The 19338-nt window shown below is 43.3% G+C and overlaps 1 protein-coding gene and 2 non-coding genes across 4 annotated transcripts; all 3 read left to right on the top strand.

Moving 5' to 3' along the window:
• The first annotated feature begins 273 nt into the window (after positions 1-273).
• TRNAC-GCA (transfer RNA cysteine (anticodon GCA)) lies at positions 274-345 on the top strand. Its single transcript has one exon. It is a non-coding gene; the product is annotated as a tRNA-Cys (tRNA).
• Positions 346-637: 292 nt separating this feature from the next.
• Positions 638-709, top strand: TRNAC-GCA (transfer RNA cysteine (anticodon GCA)). Its single transcript has one exon. It is a non-coding gene; the product is annotated as a tRNA-Cys (tRNA).
• A 4516-nt stretch (positions 710-5225) lies between these two features.
• CWC25 (CWC25 spliceosome associated protein homolog) lies at positions 5226-17615 on the top strand. Of its 2 annotated transcripts, XM_067541195.1 has the most exons (10): positions 5226-5324; positions 6641-6813; positions 7538-7774; positions 9292-9361; positions 9861-9988; positions 10913-10976; positions 11747-11943; positions 13535-13630; positions 14480-14641; positions 16064-17615. In XM_067541195.1, the coding sequence occupies exons 1-10, from the start codon at positions 5307-5309 to the stop codon at positions 16176-16178; spliced, it is 1260 nt and encodes a 419-aa protein (XP_067397296.1). In that variant the 5' UTR covers positions 5226-5306; the 3' UTR covers positions 16179-17615. The 2 variants fall into 2 exon arrangements, with proteins under 2 accessions (XP_067397296.1, XP_067397297.1); XM_067541196.1 differs by lacking the exon at positions 16064-17615 and having other exon boundaries at positions 11747-11936; positions 14480-14635.
• Positions 17616-19338: the final 1723 nt, after the last annotated feature.

Raw genomic sequence — 19338 nt, 5'->3', positions numbered from 1 at the left:
AGAAACAGAACTTTTAGAGGATTAGAGCTAGAACTTTACTAACTTGGCCCAAGTGAACCCAATTCAAATTGCAGTGAGACTTTTGGGATTTTTTTAAATGCAAAATGAAAACTAATTATAGTTTGTGTGGGCAGTATGAGAAATAATTACAGGTGCAGTGAGTATGAGAGACACAATGAATAGAGTAAACCTATTGCAAGATATAGTGGAGAAACAATGTGACAAAACCAGTATACATAACTAGTCTTACCTGTCACTTTTCTTTTGACAGGTGGGGGTATAGCTCAGGGGTAGAGCATTTGACTGCAGATCAAGAGGTCCCTGGTTCAAATCCGGGTGCCCCCTTCCTTATTTTGTGTTTAATCAGGAGCAATACCTATTCATTAAATATTTACTTTTTTTTTTTTTTTTTTGCAGTCGCTGTAGATTGATCTTTCTTTTATCAGGGCTTACCCAGTGACAAAAATATAGGCCACTAGTGGAAAGTGGCATGCCAATCTGGGAATACTGAATGGAAACATGGACATTTAATTAAAGTGTATTTTATGTTCCAGAACTGAATTATATAATTTTAGATTGAGTATGTGCCCACTAATTAATATGAAGTGATACTCATAAGATAATAATGCAAAAAAAAGGGGATATAGCTCCGTGGTAGAGCATTTGACTGCAGATCAAGTGGTCCCTGATTCAAATCCAGGTGCCCCCTACCTTTTATTTATTTACTTTTTTAAAAAACCACAATGGATCTGTAACTAGCAGTTTTAGTAGGTTCACATATTGCACAGAATTACAAAGTTTAACCTCAATACTCAGCACCTGTTCATATTGATGATCAAAATGACCCATTATTTGTTTAAAATTACTCAAACTAAACAACATGAAACTATGAATTTCTGGGCAACATCAGTACTTTTACTGAATGGAAAAATGTGGGGATTTGACATTGGATAGTTAAATATCAACTTAAAAATATGTTTAAAAAATGCCACTGGTACAAGAGGCCCTGATGTTCTTGGTCCTAAACCTGAAGGTGCTATTATAATTAACACACACCTCCAGAACAGTGGATGCTGTACATGGCTGTTGGTTGAAAATGCTGTTTTAGTCACATTCTTCATCAGGAGATTCACTGTAATGTGGGTTGGGAGAAGGTAAGTTAGAAGCGTTTGGGGGGATTCAATAACACATATTTGGTTTTTGGTAGAATACTTTTTTAGTGTAGGTGGAAGAACATCAAGGATGAACTCTGAAGGGTCAGAAAAAGAGCAACTGGTGAGGGGTCACCCAGATTTGGGCTGGAGTTGAGCATTTGACTGCAGATCAAGAGATTCCCTAGCCCAAATCTGGGTGATCCCTTGCCAGTTGACGAAGGGTGAAGAGATTTTTATGTGCAAAGCCTGGTTGATGCACTCTATTTAGTCTTCATTATTCTGGGTGTACACATTTTAAGAATAATTTGTGGTTACAAAATATAAGCAAATAGAATAATCAACTGGAATTTTATTATAATAGCTCCCTAAATATATTGGGTGAAATCCTGGCTCCACTCAAGTCAGTAGAAAAACTCCCATTGACTCCAATGGGCTCAGGATCTCATCATCTGTAGTTACTGAAACACCGTATCTTCTTAAGTCACCTTTCATTAAAAGGAACCAAAGCACGTCATCTTTCATGCAACCCTTTACGCATGGGATGATCATTCGGAGTTCGTCTGCTATCCTGGCCACATGTAAGTCCCCCTTTAAAGGCCTACCTCACCATCCTTCCTATCCTGAAGCTTATTGATTTGTATGTAAATTGTATATGAGTTGCCTGATGTTATTCCTCTTCCCTGACATCTGTTGTTAGATTGGAAGCTGTTTTGAGCAAGAGCTGTTTGGAAAGCAACCAGCATAAAGTGGGTGTCGACACTAATAAATACATTTAATAATAAAAATTAAAATGATTCAGAATAGCTCCAGGATGATTACCTTAAATAAGATCACTGATTCCTATTTACCACTGGCAAAGGGGGGTTTAGTTTAGTTGTGAAGCATTTAGGTGCAGAGTAAGAGGTTGCTCGTTCAAATGCATAGGTGCCCCCCGAACAAAGACTGTTTTTTCTGATCTTCTGCAGAAATCTCAGACACAACGAAAGGCAAATTTATTAGATCTCGGGTTCAAATTCACTGTCTTATTTCTGACCATTCCAATGTGGTCAGGTGTTGCTCAAAATGGCAATGCTTAAAATGAACATAAAGATACTAGACATCTTCGTAACTCTGGTCTATGCCTTTTTAAGATTGTGATGTTACAATCTGATGAATAAATGGAATAATTAACTGGAAGTTATCAAAAGCTCCTTCTTAAATGTGTTAGGTTTATTAGATTTATTTTGAAAACCAGCATCTCACTAATATGTCTTTTATTCAAATCAATGGAGACAATTTGTAGTAACTAGACGTAAGGCACACATTTTTAATAGTGAGAGTAATTAACAATTGGAACAACATGCATAAGGTTGTGGTGGATTCTCCATCATTGAACATAAGATTGGCCATACTGGGTCAGATCAATGGTCCATCTAGCCCAGCATCCTGTCTTCTGACAGTGCCCAATGCCAGAGGCTTCAGAGGGAATCAACAGGACAGGGCAATTTATTAAGTGATCCATCTTTTGTCATCTAGTCCCAGCTTCTGGCAGTCAGAGGTTTAGGGACAGCAGGAGCATGGAATTACATCCCTAACCATCTTGGCTAATAGCATTGATGGACCTATTCTACATGAACTTAGCTAATTCTTATTTGAATCCAGTTATGCTTTAGGCCTCCACAACATCCCCTTGCAACGAGTTCCATAGGTTGACTGAATTGTGTGAAAAAGTACTAAACCTGCTGCCTATTAATTTCATTGGGTGACTCCTAGTTCTTGTGTTATGTGAATGGGTACATAACACTTCCTTATTCACTTTCTCCATATCATTCAGGATTTTATAGACCACTGGATCTTTTTACTTCAAGATTGGACAGTTTTCTAAAAAGTATGCTCTAGTTCAAACAGGAATTAATTCAGGGAGTGCCTATGCTCTGTATTATGCAGGAGGTCAGACTACATGATCGTCATTGTCTCTTTTGGCTTTATAATCTGTGAAATTCGTGGAAGATTTTGGCATTTATTTATACCATCCCTTTCAGTGACATATACACACTAAATTATTGTATCAGATTTATGGAGAGTGCTAGATAAATATTGGATCTCAGGTGGAAAGTGAATTGGGTAAAAGGAAGGGGGTGTGTGAATTCAAAGTAGACCATCACCTTGTAAATCCAGAGTTGACTGGTGTGGATTGCCATACTGGAGCAAATAACATTATGAGAAAGAGAATCACCTATCAGCACAACATGGCCCCCATAGCAGGTAGTCATAGCCTAAGAGAGGTGGGGCTATAGAAAGGAGGATCTCATACTTTTTTTTTCCTAAAGCATTTGCTCTCAGAGCTGAGCTAGATAAACAAATTAAATCTCAACAGTAACAGTGTAAAGGAGTCATTTTTCCTAGTTAGATAATAGCAAGGTGTACGGCTCAGTAGCATAGCATTTGACTGTTGATCAAAAGAACGTTAATGTCTGACCTACATTATAGCACTAGCTGTAGAGACCTCTTCAGGGTCAGGAAAAAAGTTCTGCAGTCAAATATGGTATCACAGAGCTATACCCTCTACAATAGCAACAGGATTCAGTAAAAATGAAAAGATTGTCTCCTAGGCCCAACCAGGCAACTGCTGACAACAATTTTGGATTGTATTCACTTTATAATAATTTTTGGTAACAAAATCTGGGTAAATATAACAATCAATTTGAATGTGTCCAAAATCCTTCCTAAACATTTAGATGCATTCTTAAATCTCATTAATTTACCTTTCATTGTATTTGTGATACTGGCAGAATATCAGAAAAGTACATCTTCCTTCAGGAAACTCGTGAATTGTAGTTAAATGCTCTCCCACTGCGCTATACCTACACCTCCTCCTTCACTAGCATTGTGGAACAGAAAGTGTATGTTTTCCAATTCACAAAAAGCCTTCTGCTGTTGTCATTCAGGTTCTTTAATTCTGGATCATGCCCTTTCAGACTAATTTGTGATTCCAGAATCTGAGTAAACAGAATAATCAACAGGAATTTATTCAAAGCCGTATTAGATTTATTTTTAAAACTTGCATCTAATTAATTTACTGTTTATTAAAATGAACAAAGACAATTCATAGTAGCGCCTTTTGACATTTTTCTAACTGTTCCCGTTAGTGAAATAAAGAGTGAATTATTATATAAGTTCTGCTAAATTTGAGTCCTAGACAGATCACAGACTTGAACTAAAATCTCCGGGAGAAAGCCAGAGACCAAGTCTGCAGCAAAACATGGGCTTGTAAGGCCAGCACTGAACAGCAGGGCTAGCCATACTGCAGTAATGAATCATCTAAGGCCTCATCTTCACTATGCTGTTAGCGTTCATGTAACTTGAGTGTTACCCTTAACCCGACTCCTGTCCTCCTCTGACGGGTCATGTGGTGGCCCCGCTGGCCTTGTTGTCCCTTTGCGGCATCACTACCAGTAGATGAGGCAGCAGACCTACCCCTGACCTCCAGCTTGGTTTTCCCTCATATCACCTGAGGATTTTTCCCGGGGTCCCCCTCATTGCCCCCTCTGCTCCTGCTTCTTAGGCCCTGGGCCCTTAGCTCCCACTTCCCAGGTCCATAGCTCCCCACTGGGTCCCCTCCCCAAACCCTGCCCCCCACACTTCCCAGGCCCATAGCTCCCCACTGGGGTCTTCCCCAAACCCTGCCCCCCACACTTCCCAGGCCCATAGCTCCCCACTGGGGTCTTCCCCCAAACCCTGTCCCCCCACACTTCCCAGGCCCATAGCTCCCCACTGGGTCCCCTCCCCAAACCCTGCCCCCCACACTTCCTAGGTCCATAGCTCCCCACTGGGTCCCCTCCCCAAACCCTGCCCCCCACACTTCCTAGGACCATAGCTCCCCACTGGGTCTTCCCCAAACCCTGCCCCCACACTTCCCAGGCCCATAGCTCCCCCACCAATCCCCACCCCAGATCCTGCCCCCCACTTCTTAGGCCCAGATCCCCTTCCCCTCTCCTCGCTCTAACCCAGTCGCAGCCCGCTCCCACTCGGGGCGGGGTTGGGGCGGAGGCAGCGGCACCCGCCGCGCCATCATCAGTCGGGGCCTGGCTGGGAGGAGCCGGCGCCGAGAGCTGCTGACGCGGGGCCGGGCCCGGTAGTGGGGGGCGAGCGAGCAGCCTGCCGTCAGCCGCCATGGGGGGAGGAGACCTGGTGAGGGGCCTCGTCCGCGGGGAGGCGGGGGGCCTGGATTCCCTCGGCTGGGCCCCCGTGCTCGGGGGGCAGGGGCGTGGGGCTGGGCCCCTGGAGTCGTGGGGAGGGGGCATGGGGCTGGGCCCCTCCCCAGGAGGCGGTCGAGGGGGCCACTGGTAGTCCCCCCCCCCGGGGCTTGGATCCCCTGCTGCTTTTGCCTGGGTGGATTTGGGGTTCAGCTGGGGGGATCTGGTCGCTCACCAGCCCCCCCCAGGCAGGAATTCTGGGGGCAGAGACGTCGCGTTGCCTGGATTAGGGGATGGGTCTTTCGGGGCTTTCACCCCCAGCCCTGTGTTTAGTGCCTGAAGCCATGGAGAGCGGCCCCTGCTCGTTCAGGGATGCCCGGCGGCCTCTTTGGATAACAGCCCCTGCTTTGCTACCCAGGGCACCAGGCAGACAGAAAGGGACTGGTGTGTCGACCTGGGGCCCACCCCCATCCCACCAAGCACTTACTCAGGGGTTTAACTTTCAGCCAGTGGGTTGCCCCAGAGAGGGGCTTGAATGTAATGTTGAACATAAGCGTAAGTGTTCGCAGGGTCAGGGCCCAAATTTGGTTCTGTGGGGCAGAAGTGAGAGGAAAGGGTTTATGAAACGTTGTGTTTTCTACTTCCAGTGTCCGCTCTTTGGGTAAGGGATCCTGTTGTTTTGTTCTGTGTTTGTGGGGCCCTGGTTCACAGCTGGCACCCCGAGGTACTACCTCATCAGATAACAAATAATGATTCCCTATCCATGTGCCCAAACACAAACCAACCTTACCTGTGTTAAATTGAGGTTGTAAACAAGTACTGATTTCTTGGAGAAAAGGGACACCAAAAGAACACAGTAGTTTTACAAAATCCTAAAGGCAGACTGCAGAGTTAAGGCCATACTTTGTTTAAACCTTTTGGGATTTTTCATCTGATTTAAAATCTGTGTCTTGTATGCTACTCAGGCACTTCAAATAGGGGAAAGTGAAACTGATTTGTCTATTTTTATTGTCCAATCTGATTGAAATGCCACCAAAAAAAGGGGGGGGGGGATAAAGAACTGAGCCTGCTTTTTTTTGCATGATTACAGCTCACACTGAGATCTGCTTTCAATATTAATAATCTAAAGTATGCAGAAAGTAGATGAGGAAATATTTGTTAAAATATGACTTCTAGGCCAACGGTGCCCCTTTGATTCATCTTGCTGGTGCTTCTGTGGGAAGGTTATGTTTGCGTTTTGCAGAGAGGTATTGTGGGTCTGGGGTGTTAGCATGCTAAAAACTGCTTTGTACTGGTTCCTCTTCTCTGTAGAATCTGAAGAAGAGCTGGCACCCCCAGACTCTGCGCAATGTGGAGAAGGTGTGGAAGGCGGAGCAGAAACATGAAGCTGAGCGGAAGAAGATTGAGGAGTTGCAGCGGGAGCTGCGGGAGGAGCGAGCCCGGGAGGAGATGCAACGCTATGCGGAGGATGTGGGAGCAGTCAAGTAAGCATCAGGCAGAGTTTTATGCTAGATTCTGTGGATGTGGTTTCGTCCCTTGAAAATCCTATGTGCATCATTTGTATTCTGCGTACTTTACGTCACCAGGAGGAACTTCTGAATGGGGTCGTTCAAGTAACACATTTCTTTTAAGACTTTAGTCACAGCTACCAAAGTTCACCTAGTAACTAACTTTCCTGGCTGTCACATTACAAACTGTGGGTGCCATAAAGAAGTAAAGATTCTTATCATAATGGTCCAACAATTCCTCCTTCTAGTATTTATTAGAATAGAACTGTCCAGGTATCTTAGGGCTGTGATGCATAATTCTATACTAGGAGAAATTTCCTAGTGATGGGATCAATTACACTATGGACTTGCCTCCAGCTGTCATTTAAGAATGGGCAAAGGCTTGAAGGACATAGCATAGGGAATAATCTTGCTTTGACAGAGATGGACATGAGGTCCTTCTAGGTCCCTTCCATCTAATTTCTAAGGGCCCTAACCCTGTAAAAACTTACATAGGCGCTTAACTTTCCGCCCTGTGAATAGATTACTTGCTGTGTATAAGGTTAAGCACCTGCATATGTTCTTGCAGGATCAGTGCCAAAGACAGGTTTTTAATGTCGGCTTTCTCTAAAGCATTTCTGCTCGCCTTTGCAGAAAAAAGTGAAACTTCATAGCTTCTTGGAGGGAAAACAGAGTAACATGAAGCTTTTGGTTGAAACAGGAAAAAAGAAGAGAAGTTGGACTGGATGTACCAGGGTCCCGGGGGCATGGTGAACAGAGAAGAGTATCTGATGGGCCGCCCTGTGGACAAATACGTCTTTGAGAAGATGGAAGACAAAGAGGCAGGTTGTTCCACTGAGACAGGACTTCTACCGGGCTCTATTTTTGCCCCCACAGGTGCCAATTCTGTCCTAGACATGGCAAGCAAAATCCGGGAGGATCCACTTTTCATGATAAGGTACTAAATGTGGCATTGACAGAGACGATTAAGCTAGGCAGGTAGTGAGTTGTGATCGCTTCTGCTGATTGGCCAAGAACTGTACATAGCTCGTCTGTGCTAAGAGTCGTATTCTGTTTGTCACCCCATACTTCTCTGTCCACTTGTTTCTCTCATTCACTTATTGTGCCTTGTTTTTCAGACTGGAAGCTCTTTGAGGCAGGGATTGTCATTACTATATGTCTGTACAGTGCAATACGGACCTGGTTGAGACCCCTAGGCACAATACTAAAGTTTGATCTCTTAGCCTGCAACTGCTTAGATTTCTCTGCTGCCTCAGATGTTGCATGCTGTGATTTGGAGTCTTTTTATTTTTTTCCCCTGAAAAAAGAGGATTTGAGCAAGGTAAAATTTGGCCTAATGTCTTTCCAAAAACTGAAGATTGTCTAGAGATCTTTTTGGTTCTTTGTTTCCTAAATGTTACACTATTAATAATCTAGCTCTGACACACACTCTAGGGGTGGGGGTGGTGTTGTATGGGTGTGTCCCATTTACAAGCTTCTCTTTTTTTGTTTATTTCAAGCTTGAAAACATTAAGAATTAATTTGCTTTCTAGGATAAGAGCCCGATCTTGCAAACACTCAGTCATGTGAGTAACTTTGCATATCTGAATGGTCCTATTGACATCTGTGAGACCGTCTGCATGTGTACAGTTACTCATGGACTTAAGTGTTTGCAGGATTGGGACCCAAGGTGCATCTTGTCGCCCATGTTCTAGCCCAATGTGTGTGGGATTTTCAGTAGTTGATCCCCTCCAATAAGAGGGTGTAAATTCTAAAGGCATCAGTAGGAACAATAGGCTGCATTTTCTACAAGGCTGTAATTTTCATCTAGCTCTGGTGTAAATGATTGTATCCAAGTTGCATGGAATTGGATTTTAAAAGAGACTGGATAATTTTATAACCAATAATCATAGTTGTGCTTGCAAAGGTGTGCTGTATCTTATGCTGCAGGTTGTAGACTGATCACTCTGTGGGTTGGGAAGGAATTTTACTTCTCATGGGCAGGGCTGTGCAATTGTCCAGTTGCATTACATATATAATGCTCTTGGCTGAGGTATCAGACATTCACCAGTGCCTGAGCCAGGATGGATGCCATCAGAACAAGTCAGTTCCTTGGACAAGACTTGATGGAACCATGGAGCCAATCTACACAGGGATATAAAACAGTTTCTTGATTGACCTTGTTATTCAGCATTTCAAGTTGGGAAAAAAAAACAGGTCCCAATCCTACAATTGGATCTGTATGGTCACACTTGCAAAATCTGCTCTAAGCCCCAGTCCAGCCACTACACACACGCTTAACTTTAATGCCTTGACTAGCCTTATTGATTTCAATGAGATAACGTTAGTACCATGAGTGAAGTACATGCATAAGTGTTTGCAGAATTGGGGCTTTGATTTGTGCTTTTAATGAATATTTCATCTTTGATGTTATTGATATTGTTTGAAAATACCAATGTCACTTATTTTCTTTAGGAAAAGAGAGGAAGAGAAAAAAAGAGAAGTTTTGAATAATCCTGTAAAAATGAAGAAAATCAAAGAACTGGTATGTATTCTTTAACAGAAATCAGAAGCAGAATTTGCACTGAATTGAGTGAGAGCAGAACTGGGGTCCAGAATAAACACTCTTTAGAGAAAGGAATTTATTTATTTCAATTCCCTGCCTCCTTTTGGGTAAGAACAAAATAAGCTCTTTCATATAGAAAGTCTCTCAGCAAGTGTTTTAAAATGGCCTGTGGGGCTGGGTTTTTTTATCTTTCCCCTTTCACTTATTTGTTACATTATTACATTACATTATTGTAACAAATTATTTTAATTCTCTTGTCACAGATCAGCTATGCCAAGTCATGTGGACAGTGTGGACCACTCAGTTAGGCTCCATAATAAGAGTCCCTTGTCCTCTCATAAGAGATTTTGCAAAGTGTGTGTTGTCTTGAGACCCCTTTCCATAGAAAACCTTACATTTGTGTAGCATCCCATGATGTTGGCTGTCTGAGTGTGTGTGCAACAATGATCGGTATTGAATTTGGTTTTTTGCATTACAGTTGCAAAACAGTTTGGAAAAAAAGGAGAAGAAGAAGAAGAAGGAGAAGAAAAAGAAGCACAAAAAACGCAGACATCAGAGTTCTAGCAGTGAAAACACCAACAGTGACAATGAGCAAAGCAGAGTGAGGTACATTTGGAGGCTGTGTTTAAAAAAAAAAAAAAAAAAAAATCTCTACCCAGCCTGTTGGGTTTGCATATTATATAAGAGGGAAGGGAGTTCACTCTGTAACTCTTACGGTCCCTAAGGTGCTTGGTGTGCTCCTGCTGACTGCATATTCATGTGCATTTGGGCAGAGCTGAACTTAAACAGCAACCTAATCCTTCTTCTGCCATGGCTCATTTTGATAGTAGTTGGTATATTTTAGTTTGTCTTCCTTTTTGCTATGCCAGCCCCAGGTGGCATTAATGATAAAGATCACTTAGCCTGGCTTTCAAGGCCCTGTACAATTTTGCCACCATCTACATCACTGTTCTCACTTCCTATACTTTTCTAGTCCTTTTGTTTTATTACTCTATTCAATCTCTCTTGTTCTCTGCTTTACATCTCTTTTACTGCCCCTACACTTGGAATGATTTCCTTCTCATCTGGCAGTCATCCCCTCTCCTTCAAATTCCTTTTTAAACCTCATTTTTATGAATCCTATATTTTTCATCCTCAATCTCTGCACAACTGACATCCCTGACCTGCTGTCTCATATCTTGAGTTTTTCATTTGCCTTCTTTCCCTGTTCCGAAAAGCTTATACTTTAAGAAGGTCTTACTCTGCTTTTGCAAATCACTCTAACCATGTTGTGATGCTATGTTATCTTTAGTTATAACCTGGTAATTTGGGGGGATGGTACACGAACAGCCAATATCATTGAGGGGACTGAATTTTATTAATATTTCCTGTAGAGAGAAACAAATTGGGAAACCTTACTCCAAATACATACCTCTCATGTTAGACTGTCTGGTAAACTCTGAAAGGTTTAATGGCTACAGTGCATAGAAAGAGAGATTGTATTCTTAAATTTTTCCACTCCAAAGACAGTACTTTCGTTTTTCCCTTTAGATCCAAGAAGATGGATAATTCTTGGGAAATTGTTCATTCCAAAGTCCCAGGGTATGGCTTACAGGTAGGCATGTGTGCTCCTTCCAACTTACTATCTGTTGAGTGTGCCCACGTAACTGTTAGAAAAGAATGGCTCTAGAGATTATGTAGCGGTTTTAGGCTCTGGAAGAGGACTGTGGTAAGGAGGTGGTTTAATGGGTAAGCGCCCAGTGGGACCAGATGTTCAAGTCTCAACAAGGATTTTGTCTTTCCAAGGTGTATAAGTCAATTTCCATTCAGTTAACTGTGCCTAGTCTGACTTTATGCTATGAAATACTGGCTCCATTGAAGACACGGATAAAACTCCCATTGACTTCACTGGATCCAGGATTTCATCCCTTGTCTTCTAGAAAAGGCCTTAAAAACCAGTTTATTTTGTGCCCTGTGTGGCTGCTAAAGATCTAGTGGGGCTTTTCTAAGAGCAAGGATTTGCACCAGTTTTTTTGACCAAACTTTCTTGCTCCCAGACTGTTCTGGTTAGCTGCGGCACTCCACACCAGAAGTGGCTGCATTTCTGGAGCTCTGTGTGTGTAATAGTAAGTGCTTTGGGATGCAAGGCACTATAGAAATGTATGTTTAATATGTGTAAAACCTCTACAGTGGACAGAGATTTTATGAAGGGGTGAAGTTGTAGGAGGTAGAGATGTATATGATGCTTTTAACCTCTGTCCCATTCACATGCATGCACTTTGCCTAGCCTAGTTCCTTCTGCCTAACCAGCACCACACATGGGCTTCCATGCCTTTTATGTTTTCAATTCCTCTCTGTTGAAGGATGCTGTCTTTCTAATTCCAGATTAGAGACCCTGACCACAATCACAGGTCTCGGCGCTCTCTAGCTGGTGGCCAGGAGAGGGCAGCCCACAAACACAGAGACCGCTCTAGATCAAGGAGCCAGTCCCGGTCCCCTAAGAGACACACTGGCAAGAAATGTACAGGGGAAGAAGAGTCTGGGCACAGGAAGTCAAGATCTCCTCCTAGGCACGGTAAACAGTGAGTGTGAAATCTTAACTTTGAAACCAATTAAAATAAAGGGCATGCACGACTTCTCAGCTTCTCTCAGGGAGAAATTCTCAGAAATCAGTTGAATGCTTAGCAGCAAAATTCCTCCTATTGCTCCATCAGCCTACTTGTAACTCTTTCTTTCCTAACATTTCTGCAGTGCTAATTTCTCACATCACTTTATCCCATGACTTGAAATTAAAGCTAGTGGAACTACACCTGGTTTTGCATTGTGTGTTCAAGGGGCTGACCTTGTAGCTATTGTAGAGATCTCCCAAGCCACAAACAGAGCATGGAAGGATTTTATTTTATTTAGTAAATAATCGTAAACCTTGAATTCTCTCTCTCTATCCCTGAAACGAACAAGGGGATAGAGGGTAGGAAGAGACCCATCATGAATTAAAATTTACAGAGAGAAGTTGTTAAATTTATCATTCTTATGGTGGAAAGGTTTTTCAAATAGTCTCACAACACTGACACTCCCTTCTACTTCTAAACCCCTAAACTTCCTCCCAAAAAGGAAGTTTTAATAAAATCTTAATTAAAACCCCCTACCCCAAGCAGAGTTGTGACACTATAAATGGAGAACTGCCAGAGATTCCGTGAAATCCACTAGGGTCTTTGCTCTTGCTATCAATTTTACGTGAAAGGGGCTCAGATGATGGGTGGCAGTATAAAACCCTAAAATAGATTTTTAAAGGGACACCGACTATTTGGAATCTAGTCAGTTTTTTTACAAAATAGTTTCAGCCCCCAGGCTCCTTGCCAATTTGTGTGGTTTTTACAATCACATTTTTGTATTCTTTCATTTTTTTTCCCCCACTCCTGTTGCTGTGAATAAAAATGACCTATACAAACAAGCAAAAGGGGAAAGCAAGTATACTCAAAGTGCAGTCAAATGCAGAAAATAAACAACTAGAGGAATATTTTTTTCTCTTTAGTCTCTTTCAATTATAGTTATTTTAGGGGCTCTTTGGTTTAAAAAAAACAAACTTCAGGCAGAGTGATTTTTTTTTTTTTTTTTTTTTTTTAGTTCTCATAGACTATAAGATCAGAAGGGACCAATATGATCATCTAGTCCGACCTCCTGCACAACGCAGGCCATAGAACTTCACCCACCCACTCCTGTAATAAAGTTGCTAGTGTCCCTTTAAAATATTATTTGATGGTTAATGTTGTGTCACTGGCTTTAACAAAATATTTGGTACTGTGAGATGCTCTGAAAAATGAAATATTAAGCGATTATTGTTATGACTATTTCTGAATCTGTTATGAATCTTTACTTCTACAGTCAATAAGTGTTGATAAACCTTGGATACAAATTATTCCCAGCTGATGCAAAAACTTAAGTTGGGTAAAAATGAAATTATAAAAAAACCCATGAAAATAAACAGTAAGTATAAAAATTCATTTTTTAAAAACATCCATTCAGTTGAAGATAATACACCTGGAACTATAGGAGAGCTCTTATTTCAAAATGCCAGCTATAGTTCTTGCAGTATGTTAGATATTTGGTTGATATAGGAAGGGACTATGATATTAGGCATATCTGTTATTAAAAATGTTCTTTCCTGGGTTACAGGCACAGCACCAAGGTGGACAGGAAGGAAAAGGAAAGAGCTAGGAGCCCATCCCCTAAAAAAGGATACCGACGACAGCATGCTTCGGGGTTTACTAGGTAGGCAAAATATGCATTTGACACTTTCATAAGGAAGCTGCCTGTGCTGATCCTAAAATAATAGGCAGTGAGTAATGCAAGAACGTAACTGTATTAACTAGACTAGATCAAAGGTCCAGCAAGTCAGGTGAACAGTCCCAACAGTGTTTGATACTCGTGAGTTTGTTGTATTTTAACACCTCGTACTGCTTCCCATTGCAATGCATGTTCTCTTCCTGGCTACCAGTTGTTCAGCTGCCATGAACCAGCCTCGGGGGGGGGGGGGGACGACACACGGGGGACGGGACGGGACAGGACGGGGGACTTGAAGTCGTTTTCATTCCACAGATTGATATTTAATGCTTCTAGCTACCAAGGTCATCAGGGTAATGCGATGCCCATGTTGGTGTCATCTTACCAATCAGTTTAAAAAAAAAAAGTCTTTGGTCTCATTGGGCCATGGAGGGAAGGAGAATAGTGAAGATCATAATGCAAAAGACATTCCTGCTAGGGACATGATTCAGCAAAGCTCTTCAGTATGTGCTTAAGCACTTTGCTGAATCAAGGGCCAAAAGAAACCTGTGTCAGAAATACCAAGAATTTGAGGGCCGCTCAGTCATTGTGGAAAACGTCCAGGAGATGGATGGCTACGTTGGCCATTTCTGTCTTACGAGCAATGAGGTGCCTTCTTGAGTATGTTCAGACTTCAGGACCTCAGCAAACAAGGAAGTTTTCCTGTGGGATTGCTGTGTTCAGTAATGTACCGGGCTATGTTCTTGCTATGAATAACTTCTACATTAGGGTTTGGGAATGGGGGGGCGGGGACAGAGTTATCCTAATTAACAGCGCTACTACTGCCCCTGTGAACAGAAAGATCTCTGCAGAAGAGTTAGAACGTAAGCGTCAGGAAATGTTGGAAAACGCCAAGTGGCGGGAAGAGGAGAGAGCGAACAATGTCAGGAGACACCAGAAGGAGGAGGAGCAGGAACGAGAACTGGAGAAGCTCAAGTCCCGAGATGGGAAATTCTTACAGTGAGTGTCTCAGCAGCTATTCCTCTAGATGAGTTAAACGCATGGAATAGTCTCCCAAGGGAATGGATGGGTGCCCAGCAAGTGAGACATTTAAAATTAGACTAGCAAAGACACTAGAGAACAATCCTGCCCTGGCTGCAGGATGGCACTAGGTAGAATCTAATAGAGTTTCTCCATCTCTATTGTCTGATTCCATGTTGTACAGTAGAACTAAGGAAGTTTAAATGTTTTTTTTTTTTTTTTACCTAATTCTCTAAAAAAGAGTGATCAATACTTAACTTGCACTGAATGACTAGGTAGCCAGGAATTTGTGGAGCACTATAGAAATGCATGATGTTCTACAAACGAATAAAGAAAAGGCCCCTGTTTTCAGAACATGCAATATAAAGGCCTGATCCTGCAAATCCCCTGTACACAGACCTCCCATGGGAGTCTGTGTGCAGAGGGCTTGTGTGATTGGACCCTAAACTAGATCAAGAAATAACAGACCATGGGGGAAAGGGTGTTATGGGAGAAAGGCATTTGTAAACAGAACTGGTGAGATCCTTGCCCTTGCTCCAGGCCCTTTTTGCTGGGAAAAGCCCCAGACTGGGCTGGGGGAGGATTCTCCCAGTGTGGATTCTGAGGAAGACAATTGTACAGGTGTTTTCTGAGGACCACCTCTTAAACCTAGGCAGAGGGGGTGTATCAGGAGTGGTGTAAGGGGCAGGGCCACAGTGCTGCAGTTCAGGGAGCCCTTATGAACTGTCTGAATTATGTTGGAGGCTGTTCTAGGCCCTGGAGTGGCCCAGAATTGGGAAGGTGCAAAGTATCTTAAAATCACCATAGACAACCCTCCTGGGCAGAATCCAAAGGAGGAGGGTAGATTTCCCCCTCCCTCTCAGAGCAGACAAATTTTGCATTACTTAATGCGTTGTTCATTACTTAAGGATGTGGGAGGAGCTTATGATATTGTTTAATAATGAGACTTGAGTCTTAAAGATATACGTCAGTGATCACAGTTATCCCTTCTTCATGTCTGTAGCTAACATCGTAATTTACAGCATGAGCTGTGGCATTCAAGTTCCCAGAGGAGCACTGTCCTGGTTTTGGGAACAGATTGCTTTTCCCTCTTGTAAGTTCTCAGAAAACAGCCGAATCCCCGTGACAGATGCATTTGTAATTAACAGTTCTGTTTGGAAGGTTGAGGTGTAATTGGGAACCTCTTAAAATCTATACAGAGAAACACTGACCCTGCATATATGATATTATTCTGTCACAGGCTAAACTTCAACTTTTCCAGTGCAGACTGCACTAGGAAGCAGCAGCTTGTTTCGTATTCTAGTTCATGCATAAGTGTCCAGGAACAATGAAGCTTTACTGGAAAGACAGTAAAATTTGACAGGATGATCTGACTTTCTTTCTCATTCAATTCTTCTGCAGCCACATAAAACTGGAGAGTGCGTCCACTTCATCTGTAGAGGATAGGGTCAAACGCAACATCCACTCCATCCAGCGAACACCAGCTGCCCTAGAAAAGAACTTTATGCAGAGATGAAACTTGCTGTCCTCCTGCTGATGTGTTGGCTGACTAGGGCTTCTTCAGAACAGTTCACTGGACACTTCTCAGAGGGGAACTACCCCACTCATGGAGGGTTCCTCCAACAGCCTACACAGACTCTTGCAAGAATACTTACTCTGTGAAAGGGAGCTGGACTTCTGTACATCAGCACAGAGTTCCTTGTCCTTCTAGCTTTGTGAATGCCTTTATACCCAGAGTATTAAATTGCAACAAGCTGTTTGCTAGAGTCACATTCCACCCTTCTATTCTATTTTTAACATTTTGCCAGATCCTGCTTCCTATTGTCCACCTAAACCAGCATCCATTTTTAATACTGTTATCATCAGACACAAATTCCTGGTAACTAATTACCAGACTAATTGGGCAAGTTGACCTCTTCCTAGGAAGGATGTATTTTATCAATACCGTAGAATTATCCTTGGGAACAAATTCACCTGTGAAGTAACTCTACTAACTTCTGTGAAGTTACACCAGAGACAGACTTAGCTTGATCAGTAATCACTTTCACCAGTTTGGGTATAGGCCAGGAGGGTGTATGGAGTTAGTTTCAGCCATAACTGATCTGTGAAATATCTGAAGAAGTAGCTGAATTGCTCAGTTTGAATGATATGTGTCAGCAAGGTGGAGACTTGAGTGAAAGGGAAAATGAACTGAAACAAAACTCAAACGTTGCAGGTGATGGAATAAAATATTTCTCTGGGATTTTGTACATATACACAAAGTAATGTGCATAAGTACAGATGTGTATATCTGACTAGATTTTTTTGAAAAAGTACTATATTTTTAAACGTCTAACCCTTTTTTTTGGAATTGAGTCAGATTCTAATTGCAGAGAGCATTGTCAATTCATCATCTAGGGCCAATTAAGCGATTGGTGCAGTAGGTTACAGCAGCCTTGGAAAAGCATCATAAAGATGTCTCGTCTCCCCATTATGAAGAAAAGGAGTATTTTTACATTCAGAAATAAAATTTGTGCTGATAAGCAGGCAAAAAAGCTTTGCAAGGCTGAGTTACAAAATTTTGTTTGCTCGCTTGCGGAAGGGGTGGGAGATGATGGGCGTATTTGGAGGCTGGGGGTAGGAACGTGAGAGAGATTTAATTAGGGGCTTTCTCCATTTTATGAGAGGTCAGGCAAATATACTTTGTACCTGAGAGAGCAAATTTTCATGACAGTTTTGCAAAGCTGTTTTCCTTTGGCAGATGATGATTGTGCTATAGTAGCTTCCTATTGGGTTAGTCTAAAATTAGTGCAAATGGGAGTCAACTGAACCCATTTATTTTAAGCAGCTTTTAAAATTGTACCTAAAAGACACAGTATTTCTCACGCCTACCTTTGTACATTACCAGTGTGAATCTTTCGTCCTTGTTGTATTACAGCAATGGGTTCCATTAAATGTTGTGTGGACTATTTCACAGCTGTGATCAGTCTCATGGTTCATAGTCACTTTTGTCACAAAAACAACATAAGAACAGCCATACTGGGTCAGACCAATGGTCCTTCTAGCTCAGTATCCTGGCTTCTGACAGTGGCCAATGCCAGGTGCATCAGAGGGAAGGAATAGAACAGGTAATCATCAAGTGATCCATCCCGTTGGCTATTCCTCGCCTCTGTCAAACAGCAATCCCTGCCTATCCTGGCTAAGAGCCACTGATGGATCTATCCTCCATGAACTTATTTAGTTCTTTTTTGAACCCCATTTATAGTCTTGGCCTTCACATCCTCTGGCAAGGAGTTCCACAGGTTGACTTGTGTGAAGAAATACTTCCTTTTGTTTATTTAAAACCTGCTGCCTATTAATTTCATGTGGTGACCCGGTGTTCTTGTGGTACGAGAAATACTAAATAACGCTTCTTTTTTTTTACTTTCTCCACCCTACTCATGATTTTATAGACCTCTATCATGTCCCCCTTTAGTTGTCTTTTTTCCAAGCTGAAAAGTCCCAGTCTTATTAATCTCTCCTCCTCTGGAAGCTTTTCTATACCCCTAATCATTTTTGTTGCCCTTTTCTGTACCTTTTCCAACTCCATCTTTTTTGATGGGGTGACCAGACCGCATGCAGTAATCAATATGTGGGTGTACCATGGATTTATAAAAAGGCAATATATTTTCTGATTTATTATCTATCCTAATGAGTCCCACCATTCTGGAAGGTTTTCCACCTGCCACTGCACATTGAGTGGATGTTTTCAGAGAACTATTCTCAATAACTCCAAGATCTTTCTTGAAAGGCCCCCCCTGTGGAAAGTGCCAGGCTCCCCTCCGCATAGGCCGGGGTGGAAGCTGAGTCGCAGCTCCCAGGTTTCTCCCTTCCCACGCGGGAATCTTGGAGTGGGCGCTGGGGGGACCCTGGCACGTCCCCGTTTGCGGCACGTGGAAAATGGGGGGCGGGAGGGTGGAAGCAGCCAAGGAGCACCTTTCTTCCCGCCCGCCCCCCATGTGCCTCCGTCTCCCTGTCCCTCGCCCTTTTAAGAGTGTGTGTGACGTAGGTACCAGGCCATTCATAATTCCAGGCGCCTCGCTGCTTATTGGCTACAGATGGGCGGAGCGGCCCTGACGTAATACGTCACTCAAACTGGGCGAGACCATCACTGGGGAGAGAAGGAGGGAGGTGTTTTTTCGGCCTTCCTTCTGTGCCTCGCCGTTCCCCCATCAGCCCAGACTGCCTGACGTTTCCTCGGGGTTTCCTAGGCGAACTCGATCGGGACGAGATCCGGACACGTCAGTGCCCTCCCCTCTCCTCGCACTCCTGTCCTCAGTACCCCTTGCCAGTGTGGGAATGGTACATCCCACTCCCCTCTTCCCTCAGGCCTCCGCCATCTTGACTCCTCCTCAGTGCAGGAGCTGAGCCGAGGAGCGGGTTTGGCCGGCTGTAGCAGCTGCTGTTTAGCGGTGGCGCGAACCACCGCAGGGACGGGACGGAGCCGGAGGGGGGCAGCAGCTAGCGGGGCGGACGGCACCATTGTGAGGGAGAAGGAGAAGCTAACGGGCCGGACCGAGCTGACAGGGGCGGACGGCTCCATCGAGCGGAGGGTGTAGGGGATCGGGCGGTACCAATCTTTGGGGTGGCGGCGGGGGGGGCGTGTGTAACGGGCCGGGGCGGAACCATGCGGAGGCGCCGCTAGGAGCGGAGCGGGG

This window comes from Emydura macquarii, unplaced genomic scaffold (genome assembly GCF_026122565.2).
Source record: "Emydura macquarii macquarii isolate MOO-44397 ecotype Brisbane River unplaced genomic scaffold, CSIRO-AGI_Emac_v2 contig_629, whole genome shotgun sequence".
NCBI lineage: Eukaryota > Metazoa > Chordata > Testudines > Chelidae > Emydura > Emydura macquarii.
This window is presented reverse-complemented; position numbering and strand designations above follow the sequence as displayed.